General features: G+C 39.7%; 1 protein-coding gene across 2 annotated transcripts in view; it reads right to left on the bottom strand.

Moving 5' to 3' along the window:
• Window positions 1-567: 567 nt before the first annotated feature.
• Window positions 568-22,294, bottom strand: part of ppig (peptidylprolyl isomerase G) — a 44,681-nt gene continuing 22,954 nt past the window's right edge. For both annotated transcript variants that reach the window (XM_033023969.1, XM_033023970.1), the window contains 10 exons: window positions 17,799-17,906; window positions 16,901-16,945; window positions 15,116-15,203; window positions 14,317-14,346; window positions 14,076-14,215; window positions 12,655-12,856; window positions 11,801-11,962; window positions 8,327-8,414; window positions 7,365-7,507; window positions 568-4,131 (listed from right to left, as the gene is read on the bottom strand). In XM_033023969.1, coding sequence (XP_032879860.1) covers window positions 2,445-4,131; window positions 7,365-7,507; window positions 8,327-8,414; window positions 11,801-11,962; window positions 12,655-12,856; window positions 14,076-14,215; window positions 14,317-14,346; window positions 15,116-15,203; window positions 16,901-16,945; window positions 17,799-17,906 — 2,693 coding nt within the window. In that variant the 3' untranslated portion in view covers window positions 568-2,444. The remainder of the gene's footprint in view (window positions 4,132-7,364; window positions 7,508-8,326; window positions 8,415-11,800; window positions 11,963-12,654; window positions 12,857-14,075; window positions 14,216-14,316; window positions 14,347-15,115; window positions 15,204-16,900; window positions 16,946-17,798; window positions 17,907-22,294) is intronic.

Here is a 22,294-nt window from a genome sequence, read left to right as displayed (position 1 = left end):
TGGCTGAGGGGTGCCCCATTCATAAAAGACCCACAGCTACACATCAGCAGCTCCAAAACCTGAAGCCACCATCACCTATCAGACCAAGGGTATAAGTATAGGAAACACCACCACCTACAGGTTTCCCTCCGAGTTATATTATTACTACTTCTAAATCTGGAATTCTGAACATCAGAAGGATTAAAGTTATTCAAGAAGGCAGTTCAACAATTTCTCAAAGATAATTAGCAAGGGGTAATAAATGCCAGGCTTCTCAGTGATGGTCATGAATAAGTCCATTAATAACTCCCTTTAATAAGTAAAAAAATATTTGTTCCACCAACTTGGGCCGGGGATCAATTAAAGTACAACTTGTTTCTGTTGAGCAATTTGCTTTGATTCTTCACGAGTTAACACACACTTCAGCAGCCTAGATCCCTCAAATTGAGTACTGGTAGAGCTGTTCTAGCACTTGAAAGGTAGGTTTATACTAAACATAATAAGTTATACGCTTGAAACATAGCATCACTGCTCAAAATAATTGTTCTATATACACATGAAAGATTCTCATCTATTAGATAGCACTTGAAGCTTTTAATAATTTTATTGCAAGGTAGAATTTATCATAAATTTTACAAATAAGATATGCCTGCAATACGATTTTATTGCATGATAGAACTTTGTAGAAAATATCACAAGGGCCATACACGAGTAACTAAACGTTCGCTAAAGAAACAAATTCTTCCATAAAGGTACTACAGAGTTGAATTATGTGGAGAAACAAACCTGTTTCCATGAGTTTAGAAAAATAAAGATTTTAATCTTTATCTTTTCAAATGAACAAATTTAAATCAGAAATATTCAGATGATGCTTCAATATAGAATCTGCGATAAAGCTCATTTTTGGACAGTTTCAAGGAAAAGAGATTGAAGTAAATGTTAAACGTTGCTCACCTCAAACATTAAAACTAAATATTTTCAAAAGCTAGTGTATAGAACTTGCAATCAGTTACGTTATCCATGAACGGCTCGATTGAATTGTTAGGCGAATACATTTTGCCAAATACATTAGATTTATGAAAGGAGGAGACAGGAGTATGTTTCTCCAGATTAAGAGCTTTAGCAAGATACGAAACGTTTGTCCAAATGTGCATGTTTTGGAATCAAATATGATAGCATGATATTTCACTTTATGAAATATGTTCTGCATTGCTGTACTTGCAATGCATAGACTATTAAACAATCACACAGAAGAATACATTCCATAGCAATCAATGCCAATTTTTGTTTGTACTCCAGTACTTTTGAATTTTTGTGGTTTAGGTCAAAACTGAGATCCATTAACATTCTGGTGTGCATCACTCAAATTCAATTAAATCAAAATTTTAAGAAAAGTACATTTCTCAGAATCTGTAACAATCTGTAGTTTTGAGTTTAGGTAGGATAAACACCCAAACAAATGGAAGAGATGAAATCAAGTCTATTGGCAAGAAATTTATATTAAAAAAGCTAACAAATCATGTTTAGCTCGTGCGCTGCTACTTATGACATCCTAACTAAGCTAAAAACAAAACACTTAACAGATTCTGCAGTATCTTAAACTGATACATGAAGGTGAAATTTATAACGGGCAGTTAAACTGGTATTTATAGTGACATTCTGTGCTCATTAGATTGGAGAAATATTGCAAATATGTCATCCATCACTTCCAGATCATGGGTGGCATGGGATGAATGCTAAAAATCAGCTTCAATATTTTTCAAAAATGTCCCACATATGCCGTACCAATCATCCTTGTGATCTTTAATAAAATCAGAAAAAGCTGCAAATATTCAGCAGGTATGGCAACAATTCATGTCCTGAAACATCGCTCAATGGATATTGCCAGTAATGCTGAGTATTTCTAGGATTTTCTTGTCTTAATTCAGATAGCCAGCATCTGCGTTTTTTTTTGTTTATAGATCTTTGTGATCACTCGGAGCAACAGTGCCAATTTCATGTTAGGAATGTTGGATTGTTCCCAATATGGCAGATATATTTAATCAAATCTCTGCTAAATCATTTCACATGAACTGCACTACCCAGTTCTCTCAAACAATTTTTTGGGACGGGCGAATAGAATTTCAATTGCCATTAAAAATAAAAACCGACGGTTAATGAAAATTATCACAAAGCAGAACACAAAACTCAATCTGTAATAAAACGTTACTTGTTTTAAAAACCAAAAAATAAGCTAAAAATAATAATGCTCTGAAAATTAAACCATTAGATGAAACCAGCTTTTGCACCACTTTACAAATTTATTAAAAGTCCAGTAGTACAAATAATCCAGGCTGCAGATTGTCAAAAGAAAACCCAAACTCAACAGAAATCAAAGTTTAAAAGACATGTCCCAAACAGGCCTTTGAAAAATAAAGATCACGGAAACATTTATTGGCAATTGATTATTTGTCCTTAAAGCACATTTATTCACTTTTATCTTCATTGGAACTTGGGGGTGAATCACAATTTGAGTGCTTTTTGTCATGGTTCTGATCTTTTACTTTGCTGTTTGACTGCTTAATTTTATCATCATTTTCACATACACTGCTTGCTATGTGCTTCTCTTCATACTTCTTGCATTTACTATCTCCCCGCCTTCTCTTTAAACTTGGACTACTACTTCGTTCCTTCTCCTTCTTCCTCTGTTCATTCTCTCTCAACCTCTCAGAGCTGCTGCTTTGATCCCTAACCTGGCTGGTGCTATGGCTTTTCAGTTTTTCATTCTCTCTGTTGTGTACTTTTTTACCATTTGTACTTTGAACCTCAGCAACTTTTAACTCGTTCTCCTTAATTTTATCTTCTGAACTTACAATTTTTTCCTCTTTCTTCGAGTCATCGTACCTAACCTTTTCAGGAGTTCTTTTCTCTCTGCTCCTTGACCTCCCTCTTTTTTTCTGTTCTTTATCTCTGTTCTTTTGACATTCTTTGCTCCGACTCCTATCCCTTTCCTTGCTTTTGGATTTCGCTCTCTTATCTTGATCTTTACTCCGGATGTGTTCCTCACCATTATTGGATTTACTCCAATTATCTCTGTGTTTTTGTTCCCTGTCTCTGCCTCGAGAATTTACATGTTTTTCTCTCTCTTTGCTTCTCTCCTTTTCTCTATCTTTACTTCTAGATTTTGCTCGCCTTCCTCGGTCTTTACTTCTATAATGCTGCCGATCTTTGCTTCTGGATTTGGCCCTTCTCCCTCTGTCTCTGTCTCTGTCTCTACTCCTTTCTCGATCTCTGCTTCTAGAGTTTGATTTGGCCCGTTTTTCTTGTTCTCTACTTTTACTTCGTTCCCAACTTTTAGATTTTGATTTGGCCCGTTTCTCTCGCTCCCTACTTCTCCCTCGACTTTTAGATTTTGATTTGGCCCTCTTAGCCCTTTCTTTGCTTTTGCTCTCATCACGATCTCGGCTCTTAGACTTTGATTTGGTTTGTTTTCCTCTCTCCTTACTTTTACTTCGTTCTCGATCTTGGCTTCTTGATTCAGCTTGTTTCTGGCTCTCTTTATTATTATTCTCATCTTGGTCATTGATGCTGGATTTTGATTCAGCTCTTTTGTCACTTGCTTTACTATTACTTTGTTCTTGCTCACGAGTTTTTGATTTGGACTTGTCCCGTTTCCCCCTCTCTCTACTTCTGCTCTGCTCTCGACTTCTGGATTTTTCACGTTTTCGCCTTTCTTTACTTTTATTCCGTTCTCGCTCCTTACTTGATTTTGTATATTTATCCCCCTCTTTGCCTTTTGTATGTTCCTTTTCCTTGCTTCGTGATTTTTCCTTCCTTTCTTTGCTTTGTTTCTGCTCTCTGTCCTTGCTTCTGGTTTTGGTTTGCTTTTCATTATCTTTGCTTCTGCTTGGATTTCTTTCTTTACTCCGCGATCTATTTCTCTTTTTAGACTTGCTTTTATCAAGTTTGTCATCTTTGTCTGTTTTCTTCTGTTCCCTTTCTTTACTCCTCGATCGTTGATTCCTTCCAGTATCTCGGTCTGTTTTCTTATCCCTCTCTTTGCTCCTTTTTGGACTCTCCAATATTTCTGGCTTGTTCTCTGCAGCCATTCCCTCTCTTCCTCTGCCTGGGCTTCTACTTTCGTCGTTTTCTCTCTTTTCATTCACTTCACCCCTTTAAATAGCAGTTGGAAAATAAAAGGAATTAGCAAATATTAATTTAAATATATTTCTGACGGTGCAGTTAACGTATAATATGAAAGCTTTTTGACCTCACTGCTGTCAAAGGTCTTTGGACACGTATCTAAATGTCTGATAACTAAAAACTATTTTAAAATGTTTCAAATAAATATAAACATGTTATTTAAAAATACCTAAACTGCCAGAAATTAAAACAAGGCACAAAGTAAAATACAAAACCTATTTACATTTTTGAATAAAGATTGGCCTCTATTCAAAAATATATGGTTGTGCTACAAACAGTAATGAAGATGGGGACTGGATTAATTTTGCCCCTGGCTCCTCACTGCTGAATTCAGTCCAGCAGCATAGGAGGTCTGATGTGCTTGCAGTCTGTGGAAACGTACCTGGGATCAGGTCAGTATCGAACCCAATAGGAATATCTCTGAACAGGCTCGCATTGGCTATGGACATGTACCAAGGCAAATTGGACCAGAATATCACACAGACACAATGGACATGCTCTCCCAAAGTGGGCTCTAGGGAGGGAAATCAGGAATATGTTCCAACAGCTCTACACAGACATCAATACTTAATAGAGATAGAGCTGAAACAGGCCCTTGGGCCCACTAGGTTCACACCGACCAGTGATCACCCTGTACACTAGCGCTACCCTACAAACTACGGACATTTTCTAAAAATAATTTTACCAAAGCCAATTAACCTACAAACCTGCACGTCGTTGAAATGAGGGAGGAAACCGGAGCACCCGGAGAAAACCCACGCGGTCAGAGGTACCAGAAGGTACAAACTCTGCACAGGCAGTATCCATAGTCAGGATTAAATAGAGGTCTTCCATGCTGTGTAAGGCAGCAACTCTACTGCTGCGCTACTGGGCCGCCCGTCAGTAGTGCGGTCCAAATATTGGATGGGTAACAGAAAACGTAATCTTCAAATGAAGACCCAGATAAAGCTCTCCCTTGACTCATTTGTGTGCTGCACCAAGCCTTTTGTCAAATTTGTCAGGAAGAACATGACCAGAAGAGGCGTCAATGTTATGAGTATACTAAGGTCAAAGCCTCCCTGTATAGAGAGATTTGACTCTTCTGCTTGGACCCACAGATTGATCGGCTTTTTCAACTGACCTTTGAGAGTCAGAATGTTGCAGCAAGAAGAAAACCATAGATATATACATAGACAATAGGTGCAGGAGTGGGCCATTCGCCCCTTCGAGCCAGCACTGCCATTCAATGTGATCACAGCTGATCATCCACAATCAGTATCCCGTTCCTGCCTTCTCCCCATATCCCTTGATTCCGCTTGTCCTCAGAGCTTTATCTAGCTCTCTTTTGAATGCATCCAGTGAATCGGCCTCCACTGCCTTCTGAGGCAATGAATTCCACAAATTCACAACTCTCTGGTTGAAAACGTTCCTCATCTCAGTTCTAAATGGCCTATCCGTTATTCTTAAACTGCAGCCCCTGGTGCTGGACTCCCCCAACATCAGGAACATGTTTCCTGCATCTAACGTGTCCAATGCCTAAATAATTTTATATGTTTCTATAAGATCCCTCTCATCCTCCTAAATTCCAGTGAATACAGGCCCAGTCGTTCCATTCTTTCATCATATGACAGTCCCGCCACCCCAGGAATTAGCCTCGTTAACATACGCTGCACTCCCTCAATAGCAAGAATCTCCTTCCTCAAATTAGGAGACCAAAACTGCACACAATACTCCAGGTGTGGTCTCACCAGGACCCTGCATAACTGCAGAAAGACCTCTTTGCTCCTATACTCAAGAAAACCATGGCCTATGTCAGTAGGCCTGACCAATCTTCTGTTCTCCTCAAAATCAGATCTGACTATTGAAAGGTGCTGGGAATCTGGTCGGAGGAGCCAGGATGTGTGGCAAAGCGCTACAGAACCAAGGTAAAACATAGTTGTAGGAAAAAGGGTCTCGACCCGAAACGTCACCTATTCCTTTTCTCCAGAGATGCCGCCTGACCCACTGAGTTACTCCAGCATTTTGTGTCTATCTTCAAGGCAAAACATAATTGGGAATGTGGGAGCGGCGATCCCTCTCAATGATGGGTAAGAACCTGATCATCAGCTTCTCAACTCTCAGTGCTGTACATGGTGCCAACACCCGACTCTTGTGCTGTGGCGGGAACCCAAGCCATCTTCCATTTCATCTGGAGATTCAGAATGCATCATTGGATCTCGATGTGCAAGTCTTTCGAGGTACTGGGGAATTCTATCTGTCCTGCTGTCGCAAAGAATGGGCCTGGTCTTGTTGCAGCCCAATGCAGCATTTAGTTGGACCCCGCCATACTAACCGTCCTATGTAGAAAGAGCCACTTTGACCACGTGCATCAGGCTATGGTCAACAATAAACATCCTGGCTACCCTGTTGGGGAAGGAGATATTGGATTCTGTGGACTGGTTTCCTGGGTTGACCGTCAAATGTCATACAGGAGAACGCATCAGCACTGGAAATCACAAATAGGCATCAAGATTTCACTTGACTGGCAGTGAGAGGGGACCTGTCCATGCAGCTGGAGTCTCACTCCTAGTGCATGCTGGCCTCAAAGTGACTGTGGTGCGAATGAGGGGATTTCCCACCTCCTTGTGCATTGTGCATTTGCCAAGAAAGTCTAGAAAAGGATGCAATAGTCATTGTCAAGGTGTGCCCCTAGCAGCTGCACAACGGGGGTCTCTTGAACCTACAGGCTAGGTGAAACACACTTTGATCTGCCTAAACCTTGGTCTTCCAGTGTTAGGAGGGATCCACGAGTGAATGTTGCCAAGTGGCATGTTGCAGATATACAAGTTGAGGTCCACACTAAAGCTCAGCACAGCAAACAGACTTTGACACAGAAGGACAGAAGTCTATGCCCTACCCACATTTAATACCGTGGGGCTGTTCTTGTGTAGCAGCCTCCCAAATGCTTCATGGTCCATTGGTAAGGAGGAAATATGAGTGGTGCTGATGCATTGCAAGGGAATGTATTGAATTGATGGTACAATGATCATAACAAAAGGCAATGATTGTATTTATTGTACAAATTATTGTTTCAAATTTAAAAAAAAAGATTTTGCAGTTGGACTGTCCTAAAACAGCTAATATGTATTAAAATGCTTTTATGAATCTGTAAATCAACTGAGATATTGACAAAAACTCATACCTGCAGGTTATACTTTCACTTTTTGGACATTTGTAACACTTACTTATCTCCTTTTATCCAACGTTCTCCACTGGAAACTCTCATTCTCTGAGCTCGTTGCATCTCATGTCTCCAGTGTGGTGGAGTTTCACTCCGTCTAAATCGATCTCTTGACCGAGACCTTGATCTTGAAGGTGTTCTGTAACGCTACACAAAATGATTTTAAAAACATGTAAAAACAGTCGACATAAAACCATACCAATTATGTGTCATCGGGAAAAGAACTTGAAATTACATTCTACTTGGTTCCATTAACAATTCAAGAGCGTTAAAAAGCACCTTAAATCAGTGAAGCCCTTTTGGAAGAGTAGCTACTTCAGCAGCCAATATACAGACAGACATATACAGACAGAAAGCAATGTGATAATGATATATGAATCTGGGGCTTATGTGAAATAGTCCCTTGGGATATTTCATATTAAATAATCGAAAGGAGATGGACTTCATTCAACTATTTTTTTGCACAACCTTAGTACTGTACTGGAGTATCAACCTTGTATACAGTGCCCAAGAATCTGGACGGGTCACAACAAACAATGTGACTTAGAATGAGTCATGCAGGACATAAAAGGAGGAAAAACTTGCAAATACGTAAATTCAGGAAATTACAAAAGAACTTCACGAATAAAAACCTAGAGATATCTGCTACGTGTATTATAGTCAACTTTTAAAAAAACGGCAAGTTTACTTTTGTAGCCATGTGATTAAATTCTGATCAGGAGATTGGGAGACGCTCATCTTTTCTATAAGCATCCCAATAGGATCTTGTATGTCCACCTCAATGGTGAAAAACTCTGGTTAACAGCTGGTTCCAAAGTCATCATTCCCTTTGTACTAAAGTCTTTGTGGAACATGGCTCAAGATCACTAAGTCAAGCCTAACCAATGTATATAATTACATTTCTATCCACACTATAGAAAGCACAAAGGATAAAACAGATTTGGGAAAAAAAGACAAGTTACTTACCCGGGGTCCTCTTCCTTTAATTTTTCTCCCTGATCTTGTTACCAGAAGTCGCCTTTGATATGTAGAAATTTGGGAATTTGAAGCATTGCTGTTTAAAGTAAAGACAGTTATTCATTTTATACAAATGGAACTACGAGGATGAAAAAAAAGCAACGCCCCAAGTTATGCATTCAAAAAACAAATCAAAATATTTCAGAAATATTGCTATTATAAATTATTATATTCTAAAACTCAGTTTTCAAAAACACAAAATATAAGATTCACCACTGCCTACCCATCACTTTAAGCCCTGCTGACACTACCCACCATGATCAGCGTTCCACCTCACCTTTACTTTAAGTCTGAAGAAGGGTTCTGATCCAAAATGTCATTTATTCTTTTTCTCCAGAGATACTGCCTGACCCACTGAGTTAATCCAGCATCTTGTGTCTATCAGGCCCAACATGTTATGTAACAGCAAATAATGATACTATTCCATTATCAGGTAGTAGAAGATGGCATTTGATCTTATATCAAAATGACAGAATAGTTTTCTTCATTTAATCGTAATCATAATTTGCTGTACTCAAATCGTTCAAAGCAGTAGTGGGTGACTGATTCCACCTTGTGTGAATCTGGTATGCTACAAGTATAATTTGAATATAAATAAAGTCCCGCCCCTATGATGAAGGTCACGAACATACGCTCAGAGTTGAATAAAAGTCCTCTATTGGTCTCCGTCAACTATTCCACTGTGTGGCAGACATCAGGCCAAATAGAGAATGAATGTTTAACCCTGCCTTGGATTTTAACCCTAATTCTTCTACTGGCTCTTTTCACTCAGTAAATCTTAATTTGGCAGGACTTGCTTCTTTCGGGACCTTCCCACATGGCTGAAAGCCCAATCAGACTGCGTGAAAAATGTTGGCACTTTCTCCTCATGTATCTTCCATTACCTTTCACGCCTAGCATAATCTCCCTGCTCAAAAGTCTCACTCTAACTAATTCTCCATGGCTCTTCTCTAATCCCTTGATTACTCTGAGATCTTTGTATGTCCTATCAGTTAACCAACTCTGTGTCTCCAAATCGAATATCTATCCTGTTAACAGCACCAAAATAATCCTGACCAATATATGAATTGTTTTCTTTATGAGCTTGGCTGTGTTCCAATTTCCTGTATCATAAGCAGAGTTTGTGTGACTGTTTCCATTCTTACCTCTGCGAATGAAGATATGCTCTTACTGCCTATGTAGAAATTAGAGACATTTCCAATCGATAGGAAGCTCTGCTCTATAACAATAGTTGCATTCCCAAGAATGCCCCACGTTATAGAAAATCTTGTTGTAGGGGCAATTGTGTCAATGGGGAAAAGAGGGTTAGAGAGTTTTAGACTTGCAATAACAAAGTTATTTTTTCCCCCATGCAAATTTTCAAAAATAAAAAAGAATTTTTTCAATAGCAATAAATTTATTTTTGTTGCTGCAAGCTAAAAATACTAAAGGTTGTATGTCACATCATTTAATAGAATATTGTTGCTCAAAAGTGTCAATAGAAGCCATCAGTTGTCAATTTCAATATAACCTGCAGTTAAAATCGTATCTTTCTTAAAAGAGAATAGTGTCAGATTACTGCAGTGATGTCACGTCAAAACTGTTTTTCTCCCTTAAATTGTTTTAATCCAAGACAGTTCTTTCTTTCTGCTCAACAATTTCCAAACTTTAAAGTGGTCCTCCAAGTCCCATTTGAAATAGTGTTCTAACTATTTCAGCCCGTCTAAAGTAAATAGTGTTCTCCAATTCATTAATTGCTTTACATCTAATCTGTGTTATGGAAACACTTGTCATAGCTGAGCTACATGAATGGTGATATTGTGACTGAAGACAAGATGGGCAATTTTGTGAGGTGGTGGGCTCCAGAATTAGAGCAAGAGTTGAGAAAGAATTGTAATACATAGAAATAGGAGAAGTTAGCTGATGAAGATGTTTAAACACAGAGGTAAGAACTTTAAATTTGATATGTTGTTGGATTACGAGGAGGCTTAGCCTAGAATGAATAGGGGAGGTGAGCAATACAATTTAATGTCTTAATGAAGATCATAATGAAGAATAGTGAAAGGCTTGGATACAGTGGATGTGGAGAGGATGTTTCCACTAGTGGAAGAGTCTCGGACTATAGGTCTTAGCCTCAGAAATAAAGGATGATCTTTTATGAAGGAGATGAGGAGGAATGTCTTTAGTCAGTGGGCGGTGAATCTGTGGAATTCTTTGTTACAGATTCTTTGGAAAGCTGTGGAGGCCAAGTCAGTGGATATATTTAAGGCAGAGATAGATAGATTCTTGATTAGTATGGGTGTCAGAGGTTATGGGGAGAAGGCAGGAGAATGGGGTTTGGAGGGAGAGATAGATCAGCCATGATTGAATGGTGGAGTAGACTTGATGGGCCAAATGGCCCTATTCTACTCCGATCACGTGAACTTATCTCGATAGAACTAGAAAAATTCAAAATGAGCTTAAATTTACAGACAGTAAAGAATGGAATGTCAGCAAATTGATTAATGTTAGAATGTACTTGAAAATGCAACTGTCATGGTAGTAATTGCACATGACACCGGTTACTTATGTATTGAAAAAACAAACTAATTGACAAAACAGTACTGTTAATAATTTAATTCATGACAAAAACTTTTTTGCAAGAATGCCACCACAATCTTCTAGAAAGTCATATCTACTCTTACTTTAGTATTCTCTCACTACAAGATATACTTTATAAGGTCCTGCTTAACATAGCGAATTTCAGTAATCTGGCTGATAAGTAACTTCTCAATAATTGTTCTTGGGATACTTGCAGCACAACAGACAAGGCAGATTTCATAGCCTATTCAGAGTTGTCGAGATGACTAAATCAGCTGTATCTTTAGTTTAGTTTAGAGATGCAGCACAGAAAATGGCCGTTCAGCCCAGAGTCCATGCCAACCATTGATCACTTGCTCACACCTGTTCTATGACATCCCACTTTCTCAACCACTCCCTACAGATTTTTACAGAGGCCAATTCAACTATAAACCTGTACGTCTTTGGGATACAAGAGAAAAGTGGAGCATCAGGAGGAAATCCATGCGGTCACAGGAGTACATGCAAATTCCACACATACACAACCAGAGATCAGGATCGAACCCGGGTCTCTGTCGTTGTGGAGCAGGAACTCTATCAGCTGCGCCACACAGCTTTATCTTATAAGAGATTTATTAAACTGAAATCTGTAACTTGCCATCAGAGGATTCCAGTGCCCTGTTCTCTGGTTCCCGTTCAGTGGTCTACCCAAACTACATAAACCTCCACTGCATAAAATAGCATATTCCAAAATAAGTGTAAATGGAACTTGCTTAATGAATATATAATTTTGAGAACTAACGCTGAGATGTTATACAGCACTTCAGAAATATATTGACAAGAATTAATTGAACACACAAAATATGTTTTTATAGTCATACAAACCTCTCTCTTTCTCTTTCTTTTTTCTTCTCTTTCTCTTTCTCATCCTTCTTACGAGGACTTTTTCTCATTAAAAACCTATTTTCTGGTACAGGTGGAATTTCTTCAGGACAGACAGTGGCAACAGTTTCCTGTGTGATACTTTCTGCACTTTCATCTGATGAGCTTTAAAACAGTCAAGTTAAAAAAAAATTAATGCAATTACTAATCTCTTATAATTGGGCACATTCAGAATTTTGGTGATGCCAAACTAGCAGATTTTCCGGGCCATTAGATGTTATCCCTATTAACATTCCAACGTATTTTAAATCCACTTTTTTCAGATGTTTATTTATAATAAATATTCCACTGAACATGGTATGGTTAAAGAATGAGCAGGAACTGGGGTCCTGGTAAGATTAGGGAAACAGGGCCCCTGCGAGTTTCGGAGTAACACAAGAAAAAAGTAACCTGAATCATCCTAATTTCCAAATATTCCAATTGCAGATTATTTTACTGTATAAGCAACAAAGACAAGCAAGGAAACTACAGACTGGTGAGCTTAATGTTAGTGGTAGGAAAGTTGTTGGATGGGATTCTGAGGGTGAGACTACCTCACAGTCCTTGGACAGACAAAGCCTCAGCACTCACCAACTTAACATTCCAACATGCTACATGGGAGTCTCAGAACAGATTCAGAAGCTCAAAAATGGGTATCCATGATATGCTGTGACCATCGGCAGCAATAAAAATGTTGACAACCACAATCTTTAGTCTCAAGGCTCCACAAATACTTCATTCTTCCATTACTATTAATCGTCCATCAGTTTACTCTGAATCATCAGAAACATTGTTAACATATAGAAATTAACACCAACCTTTTCTTTTCTGATTTCTTTCTTCTCTTCTTTTCCTTCTTTCGCTTTTTCGAATCTTTCTTGCGATGTTTCTTTTTCCGCTTCTTAGAATCTTCATCTGTATCACTTTCTGATTCCGAGGACGAACCAGAGTCAGAGGAGCTCTCAGATTCACTCGAAGAAGTGGAGGAAGATTTTTTTCTTTTCTTCTCTTCCTTTTTGGCTGGTTATGCAAAATTGTAAGATATTCATTTAATACACTATATTTCATTGTTGAAAACGCAAATGCTCCTAAAGTCTTATGCATAAATGAACAGAAAGTGTAATAAATAATAAACAAGGAACTACAAATGCTGGCATTTTCATACCTATGGTGATGGGTATACAGAACAAGCTACCAGAGAGATATTGCAGTGCACCAGACAAAATGTGCAGGAAAGAACTGGAGATGCTGGTTTTAATCGAAGGTAGACACAAAATGCTGGTGTAACTCAACGGGACAGGCAGCATCTCTGAAGAGAAGGAATGGGTGACGTTTTGGGTCGAAACCCTTCTTCAGACTGATGTCAGGGGAGGTGGTGGGACAGAGATAGAATGTAGTCGGAGACAGTAAGACTGGTGGGAGAACAGGGAAGGGGGAGGGGTGAAGAGAGAGGGAAAGCAAGGGCTATTTAAAGTTAGAGAAGTCAATGTTCATACCGCTGGGGTGAAAGTTACCCAAACAAAATATGAGGTGCTGTTCCTGCAATTTGCGCTGTGCCTCACTCTGACAATGGAGGAGGCCCAAGACAGAAAGGTCAGTGTGGGAATGGGAGGGGGGAGTTAAAATGCTGAGCAACCGGAGATCAGGTAGTTTAAGGCAGAGTGAGTGGAGTTGTTCAGCGAAATGATCGCCGAGCCTGTGCTTTGTCTCGCCGATGTACAGGAGCTGACACCTGGAACAGATGTCTCTCCATCCCCCCCCTTCTCCCACCAGTCTTACTGTCTCCGACTACATTCTATCTGTCCCGCCCACTCCCCTGATCTGAAGATGGGTCTCGACCCGAAACGTCACCCATTCCTTCTCCAGAGTTACTCCAGCATTTTGAAGCTACTAGAAGAGGCAGGTATTATAATTAAAAGACAATTGGACAGGTACATGGATAGGAAAGGTTTAGGGAGATATGGGCCAAGAGCAGGCAAATGGGACTAGTTTAGGTGGAGCATGAGCAGCGTGGAGGAATTGGGCAAAGGGCCCGTTTCCATGCTGCATGACTATAAGGCCATTTTCTATCATATTATACTGGAAGGTTTTTCATTTAAAATGATCAAAATTAATATCTTATAGATCACAAATACATGAATCTATTTAATCACTGTCACACAGCAATTGAAACAAAAATAAGAAAGTACAAGTTTCTTGTCCTTTCCACGAGCAAGCACACACATAAACATTTATACACCTTTGGCCTTTGGAATCAATTCTCCACAGTTTAAGATTCGGACTTCTGCATAAGGTTTACTATTTGCATCCGTTTTCTGGTTTTCCATATCTCTTATTAATTCTTGTCCCGAAATAACTTGACCAAAGACAACGTGTACACTAAGAAAGAAAGAAAGAAAGGTGATTTTAAATTTTTTGGGTTTTGTTGCAAGTCACATTTGCACAATTATACCATTATTTATTTAAAAATATATACTCACCTATCTAAATGAGGTGCAGGCTTAGTAGTTCTTTATGATTTAATATTTATGAAAGTAGATGTTCAAAACATGAAATTAGAAAACTAAAATTAGACAACGTACAAGCTAAAATTCACTGACTTTCAGATAAATACAATAGCAATACATCGTTCTTATAAAAAAAGATTAAAGTAAACAACACAAATGTAAAACTACAAATACATCTTGAGATGGCAAAAATATACATTACCCTGCAAGTTTGTGTGTTTTGAAATACATTTCTGTACACATGAAGAATGGGAAGCAGGGCAATATGTGCAGAAAACATTTGTAAAAGTCTAAATTACTGTTTATTAAAGGTATTGAACATTTCAGCACACACATTGTGTTTGATAGAATGGAACATCTCCTGCAACATCACAAGTAACAACTATTCTAGCATATTTTAATGTACATGCAGAGGTGTCATCTATTAAAATTTGTTCAAATATTATGTAATTTTGGCGAGGTCTTGAAATTTGTGCAGGAACAACTTCTTTCGAATTTGAGAGCAATAGAGAACATGAGGACAAGAATACAAAAATAAATAGCAAGATAGAAATAAAACAGCTATGAAAGCATGTTAGGCATTGTGTGAGACACACACCGTAGTCACGTTAGGGGAGACAGACACAGTATGCAATTAGAAGGTAGCGATAACTGCCATTGTTTCCCAACAGTTCCTTGGTAAAAGGAAGCCAAAGCAAAACCAACCACCTTGAAAAAGTACGAATGTGGTCCAAAACAAATATTTCCAATAGGATAATTTTAAAAAACTTACATGAAGAACTGTGAGCCATTTGTATCTTTTCCTCTGTTAGCCATAGACAACAGGAACTCTTTGTTGTGCTTGACTGCAAAACTTTCATCTATTTCAATAATTAAATGCATGATCATTCTACAGAACTAGTCAATACCCAATATCAGAATATTTTAACATTTCTATGACAATTCAGTGGGTAGATTTATCATGAAGGGTGGCATGATCATATGAAAACACTGTTATTGAACACAGTAATTACTTTTTTGCCACAGGAACAAAAAAAAAGATAATTATTATCTAAAATAAACATTCTCTATGACATAGTGGTCCAACTGAAATTGTTTCCTAGACAAGGGCACAATAATTAATGCAGATAATTCTGGACCCACTCAGTTGTCTGTGAAAAGAGAAACAGTCTTCAGGTTTTAAATCAAAGATCCTTCATCAAAACTATGAAAGAGAGAAATATAAAATTGGTTTTCAATTACAGAGAAATTGGGGGGCCCAAGGATGATCATAAAGAGCTTTCACTGTTGATCTCAGAGAATGTTATCCACAAAGATTGTGTAATCTCAATTATATGGATTTCACCTTTCTCCATGCGAGTTACTGGCAGAGGTCTGTTGTAATCTATCTCAGACATCCAGTGATAGTGATGTGTCACGTGGACCAAACACAATTTAGAGAGAAAAAGATTGATTGTTTAATTTCACTTTAAGCACCTGAAAGAGTATGAAATAAAGATTGAAACAAACACTAGATTTCAATTAAAGATGAAATACCAGTTTCTTTAAAAATAAAATAAAATCAAAAATAATTTTCCGAGGGAATAATAATCTAGAAAGGTAGTAAAGTAGTAATTATGAATGTACACCAGTGAGATCTCACTTAATCCGCAGATCGCAAAGAGTAACATATTCACAGTTTCCATCCTATTCTTACAGAAACATATACAATTCTTCAAGGATTGGACAGGCTAGATGCAGGAAAAATGTTTCCCATGTTGAGGGAGTCCAGAACCAGGGGTCACAGTTTAAGAATAAGGGGTAGGCCATTTAGGACTGAGATGAGAAAAAAAATTTTCACCCAGAGTTGTGAATCTGTGGAATTCTCTGCCACAGAAGGCAGTGGATGTTTTCAAGAGAGAGTCAGATTTAGCTTTTAGGGCTAAAGGAATCAAGGCATATGGGGAAAAGGCAGGACGGGGTACAGATTTTAGACGATCAGCCATGATCATATTGAATGGCGGTGCTGGCTCAAAGGGTCGAATGGCCTACTCCTGCACCTATTTTGCTATGTTTTTTTCCTCTATTTAGTTTGTAAGTATCTAAGGCTTTCATAATGTCAATGATTTCTAATGATCTCAAAAGAGGAATTTGGAAAAAAAGTGTACCCATTGAACAGCAGGGAATCATTGACATCTATATTCTTTCATTTAGTTGAATGTGGATACTCCCTGGGTCACTATGATGGTGAAGTATTAAAAGTTTTGCTGTCACTACATGTGCAAAATCTAGAACAATGTGCTCCTTACACTCCTGTTATTCACCTATCATATAAAAATGCAATAATCAAAAGATTGCACATAAATCCAGTCTTGGTTTTTGGAAAAAACTTCCAGTGGGTTTTTGGGAGAATCAGGATGATGTTAATGGGCACACTTTGTTCACAGGTAGCTTAGTGGAAGAACAGGGTTGATGGGTTAGCACTCAAAATGCCAAAATGCAACTTAAAAAATTGTACTTAAACTCTACGTAAATACATCATAAATGCAGACAACAATGTGCACAACAGAAAAATTACCTTCAAAAAACCCTCCATAGATAGATTCACCTCCTCTGCCATTTCCTGAAAAAACAGAAAAGTTTTCAAAAAATACAATAATATCAGTTGGTGCACAAATGATTTAAAGGAATGTCATGAAAAAATGCTGGCAGTGTATGATTGACGACAAGAAAATATAGCCTGTTTTTGATTTTTTTTTAACAGAAAGAAGAACCAGTTGAGGATTCAATTCATTATACTTTTCAATGTCAAGCAAAGTGCACTATAAAACACCCGAGTAACAGACTTTTACAGAAAAGGGAAAGGAACAAAGACCAGGAATTTGGACTGGAGTGGCCATGTTTGCATATTTCTGAGAAGTCTGGTGGAAAGACAATATTGAAAAGTCTTGATGGCTCGAATGTGCAGATGTACCAGTTTGGAAAATGCATTCACTCTTTATTCCATTACCAAGTAAGGGATAAAGCCAAATCACAAATGATTTATTTACATTATGACCAACTGTATTCATTCCCTCATTCATTTATCCGAGTTTGAGCTTGTTGAACTGTGAACCTCCCATGTTACTATTTAGTAAAAGCAAAAATCCTGATGTCAGGTATTGACTGCTCGACTAAACCAGACGGATGTACGTTTAGAGCTTATGGCATATTAATATCAATTTCTCTCTCAGTTGCACCAGTTCTTAAATCAGTAGCTTGAGGGTAAAATAACTATCTCAGAACTTTAATCATAGTTAGCAAATGTGGCACACACAAGAGGCCATCCCAAGAGGCCTCCTCATCCAACCACCCAATGATTGCACATCAATTACACTGGAAAATGGAAAGAAGTATGGCATTTAGGAAGTGGAGGCTTTGGAAGGGAAGCATACCCAATTTTAAAATTATGCTTCAATAAACTTCTAATTTTATACCTTCACTGAAGTCACCTCCTTGAATCATAAAATCCTTCACAACTCTGTGAAATAGGCAACTTTTATAATGCAAAGGTTTTTGAGTACTCTTTCCTTCTCCCTTTTCACCTGAAACAAGAGCAGAACAGCATCAATGATAAAACATGCACAGAATACCAACAGTTGTCACAATGCAACAAACAGCAGTCCTGTCTGTACAAATTAAAACTAATAAATACAATTAATAAATTCCATTTTATTGATGACCTTTTTCCAAAAGTCAGGGAAAAAAAGTCACATGGTGCGAGAAAATATATTAAATTGTACCATTTTCCATAACAAGGGGATTCAAGAAAGAAATGTAGGGCATGTACCAATAAAACAGATCTCACAAGTAAGGATCCCCTGAAGCATCTTACTGTCAATTGAGTATCATTGACACACTGTCACTCGTTTCTGCAGTACGGTAAAGGCAGAGTTTTCACAAACAGCAATCTCACAATTACCAAGCCATCACATTTTCTTCCCATTCCCAGCTCCCCTTTCTGATCTAGTCCTTGAAGATTTGGACACCTCTATATCTATATCATATCATATCTATATCTTAACAGTCTGATCTTGTATGTGGATGTATTTGTTTGTGTGTCTGTTCGTGTATAATCACATCTTCTCGAAAAAATGACACGCTAACGGTAAATTTTTTACATATTCCGGTCGAGATTTTCACCGTGGAGTCCGAAATTGCCTTATCTGAAAATAATTGTCTTCTTCCTCGTGCTGTGAGTGACGTCAACCCCCCGACCTCCCCCGTTATTCAAGACTCTGCCAACCCCCCCGCTCCAAAAGACGCAGAAAGAACGAGCAAGTCGGGCCCGTCCTACTCGCCAAGTCCACGCCTCCCCCCCGCCCTCGTTGAGGGGACGGGACTGAGCTGTCGGGTTACCGGGAAGGGTCCTTGGGTCAGGTCCTCTTTCTCTGCCCTCCCTCTCTCTGCCCTCCCACTATCTGCCTACCCCTCCCTCTCTCTCTGCCCCCCTCCCTCTCTAGGAGGAGGTGTGTGTGTGTGTGTGTGTGTGTGTGTGTGTGTGTGTGTGTGTGTGTGTGTGTGTGTGTATGTGTGTGTGAGATGGTATTTTCACCAAAACGGTACACGTTAGCACAATAATGTTTGCAGAGCCGTACTCAGATTTTTCCTGTCATCGATCTAATCAAGTTTCCTTCAGATTTGATGTTATTTTTCACGTTATTGATATTTAAAGGTTTAAAAAAAGGCGTTTGAAAATAATAACTGACTGTGAGAGGGAGACATTTCTGGCAGATTCCAGTGATGTCACAATGGCTTCTCCCAGTCCTCCAATCACAATGGGATCTCATTTACATACGCTGCCGTGAACATTCCGACAACTGAAAATGACATCACAATGTGTTCTCTGCTGCCAATACACAAGCTATGAGAGTTGACGGAGTGGTGGATGGGAGGATAAGAAATGTTATTTCTCTTGTCTCTGGTGGGGGAGTGCGAAATGGGAGAGGTGAGGGAGGGAGTGACTGAGGGTAGCGAAAAGGAGAGGGAGGGAGAGGTGACAGAGTGACAATGGGATCAGCAGCTTCAAGGGGAGTAAGGAGAGAGTGAGATTTTTTCCCCCCCTGGGAAGGATTGATCGAGACAGAGAGAGACTGGCAGTTAGGCAGTTATGATGTCACAATGCCCTACCGGCTACAATGTTGCTAACCCAGAACACTGAGTCCTTCACAGCAAATGTCCTTCAGGGAAAGAATCTGCCAGCCTAACCCAACACAGCAAAGTTTAATGATTAGATTTGGATAACAAAAGAGGCACCTACATCACATTAAATGTTAGTGCAATTGCATTTTTAAAAAAGTTTAAAATGAGGGAGGGTGAAAAAATGAGCCGACCTGCAGTTGGGGGCTATGTGTGAATGGTGGAATATTATATTGGGGGAAATGGGTTGCGTTGGGGGAACGGGTGAGTGGTGGAATCTTACGTTGGGGAACGGGTTGCGTTGGGGGACAAGGCCTCCCGTGAGGGCTATGGGTGAGTGGTCGAATATTGCATTAAAAATTAGCCGACCTGCACAGTTGGGGGCTATGGGTGTGTGGTGGAATATTGCATTGGGGGGAACGGGTGAGTGGTGGAATCTTACGTTGGGGAACGGGTTGCGTTGAAGGACCAGGCCTCCCGTGTGACAGGGACCAAACGGGTGAGTGGTGGAATCTTACGTTGGGGAACGGGTTGCATTGGGGGACCAGGCCTCCCGTGGGGGCTATGGGTGAGTGGTGGAATATTGCGTTGGGGGAAAGGGTGAGTGGTGAAAACGGGTTGCGTTGGGGCAATGCGTGAGTGGTGGATTATTGCATTGGGGGACGGGGCCCAACGGGTCCCACTTGGTCTAGTTACCTCTAAAAGTAGGAATCCAGAGAAATCTAGAAAGTTTATGTTTGAATCATTCCCATCAGCAGGGACCCAACGGGTCCGCACTTGGTCTAGTAACTCTTATTGGCGTCAAATGATCTTTAGAGGTCACAAATGACATCTTATGTGACTGTAATAAATCAGCCCTGTCATTCGTATCACAGAATTTATTTTAGTTGAACACACCATCTTCTACCAATGCCTCTTCTCCATTGACTAAATAGGAGTGACTGCCCTTGTCCAGATTTATTCTGACCTATGAGACACTAAGAAAGCATCTCCGTCGAGGTAAGTGACTGAAAAAAAGTTTCTCCCTATTTCCCCCACACCCCCTCCCCCACATAAACTAACCAAGAAACATTGAAACACATATTTAAACATACTTAAAATAATAAAAACAGAGAAGGGGCGTGACAGACGGCTGGCGAGGCAGCCATTGCTGGCGCCACCCGGTGGATATCCTTGGCTAATAATCAAAGGGCCCAACACGCGGGGCCTGTGGACTTTAACATCATGAAGCCGCGGTCTCTGGTAAGAGGCCGACTCGGGAGCTCCATGCCGCGGAGAGTTTCAACTGCCCTGACGCAGGAGTTTCGATCACCCCGACGGGAGGATTCGATCGTCAGCTGCGGAGGCTTTGGTCGCCACGAATGCGGATGGTTTGACTGCTCCAACCTGCTTCCAAAGAGGAAGAAGTTTGAACTTTATTGCCATCCATCACTGGGAGGAATGTGGAATCCACTGCGGTGGATGTTTATGTTAACTTTTATGTAGTTGCGTGTCTTGTTGCTTTTCATTTAGTACGGCTGTATGGTAACTCAAATTTCACTGTACCTTAATTGGTACATGTGACAATAAACTGACCTTGAAACCTTGACCGTGAAACCTTGGTTGGATGAGGTGGCACTGCAGAGTTTTATCAATTGTTCAGCCCCATCTGTGGCCGTTCTTTCTGCTGCTCAGCCTGCACATGGTTCTCCTTCTAACTTCATCAAAGCCGTGCTAACCATCTCTAATCAACTTGTCTTTCTACATACACAAACTGTATATATTATCCTGTAGAATCTCCTCCAGTAACTTACCACCGATCTCAGGCTTGCAAGTCTATCAGCCCCAGGTTTTTCTTTGCAGCCCTTATTAAATAGAGCTGAAACATAACAGCCCTCCAGTCTTTCAGTATGTACATATCTCAGCCAGGTCTCCTGCATTGTCTTCTCTAGCTTCCCAGATATCTCTGTTCTTGATATAATTGATCAGGACCCGGAGATTTTTGTGCCTTCGTACATTTTGGGGCATGAGGTACTGTATCTCGTCTACTGTAATGCGGACCAGCCCCAAGACATTCCATTAACTTTTCCAAGTGCCCTAGTCTTCATGTAATTCTCCATGGCAAACCAGAGGAGAAATATTCATTCGGACGTCACCCATTTCCAATGGCTCCACACATAACTTCCACTTTGGTCCTTGAAGGACCCTATTCTCTTCCTAGTTATTATTTTGCCTTAAATATACTTCCAAAAACATTTTGCATTCTCCTTAATCTTCTCTTCCAAAGCAATGCCATGTCCCGTTTTAGCCCACCTGATTTCCATCTTAAGTATACTCCTGCATCCTTTATGCCGAGACTGTGCTGACCAATAATCACCCATAAATTAGCCCTATCGCACAAAAGAAGGACATTTTTTACAGAAGCCAATTAACCTACAAACTTGCGCATCTTTGGAATGTGGGAGGAAACCAGAGCACCCGGAGAAAACCCACGGCAGGATCGAACCCGGGTCTTTGGCTCTGTAACGCAGCAACTCTCCTGCTGCACTACTGTGCCGTTCAAAAAGCAACCCTGAGACACAGGGGATTGAATCCGGGACCTCACACATGAACTGCGCCCTCTACCACTGAGCTACATCCCCAAGCACTCCTAGTTGCCCACACGCAAATTATTTCAAACAACTTTTGCAAACACCTGTTTAATACTGTCAGAATTATCCATGCCCCAATTTTGAACTTTAACTGTTGTCCTTATCCATAACTATTTTAAAACAACTATGATCACTGGTCCTAATGTGCTCCACCAATGACAGTT

Source organism: Amblyraja radiata, chromosome 7 (assembly GCF_010909765.2).
Source record: "Amblyraja radiata isolate CabotCenter1 chromosome 7, sAmbRad1.1.pri, whole genome shotgun sequence".
NCBI lineage: Eukaryota > Metazoa > Chordata > Chondrichthyes > Rajiformes > Rajidae > Amblyraja > Amblyraja radiata.
Note: the sequence above shows the minus strand (reverse complement) of the source record. Positions and strands in the feature narration are given on the sequence as shown.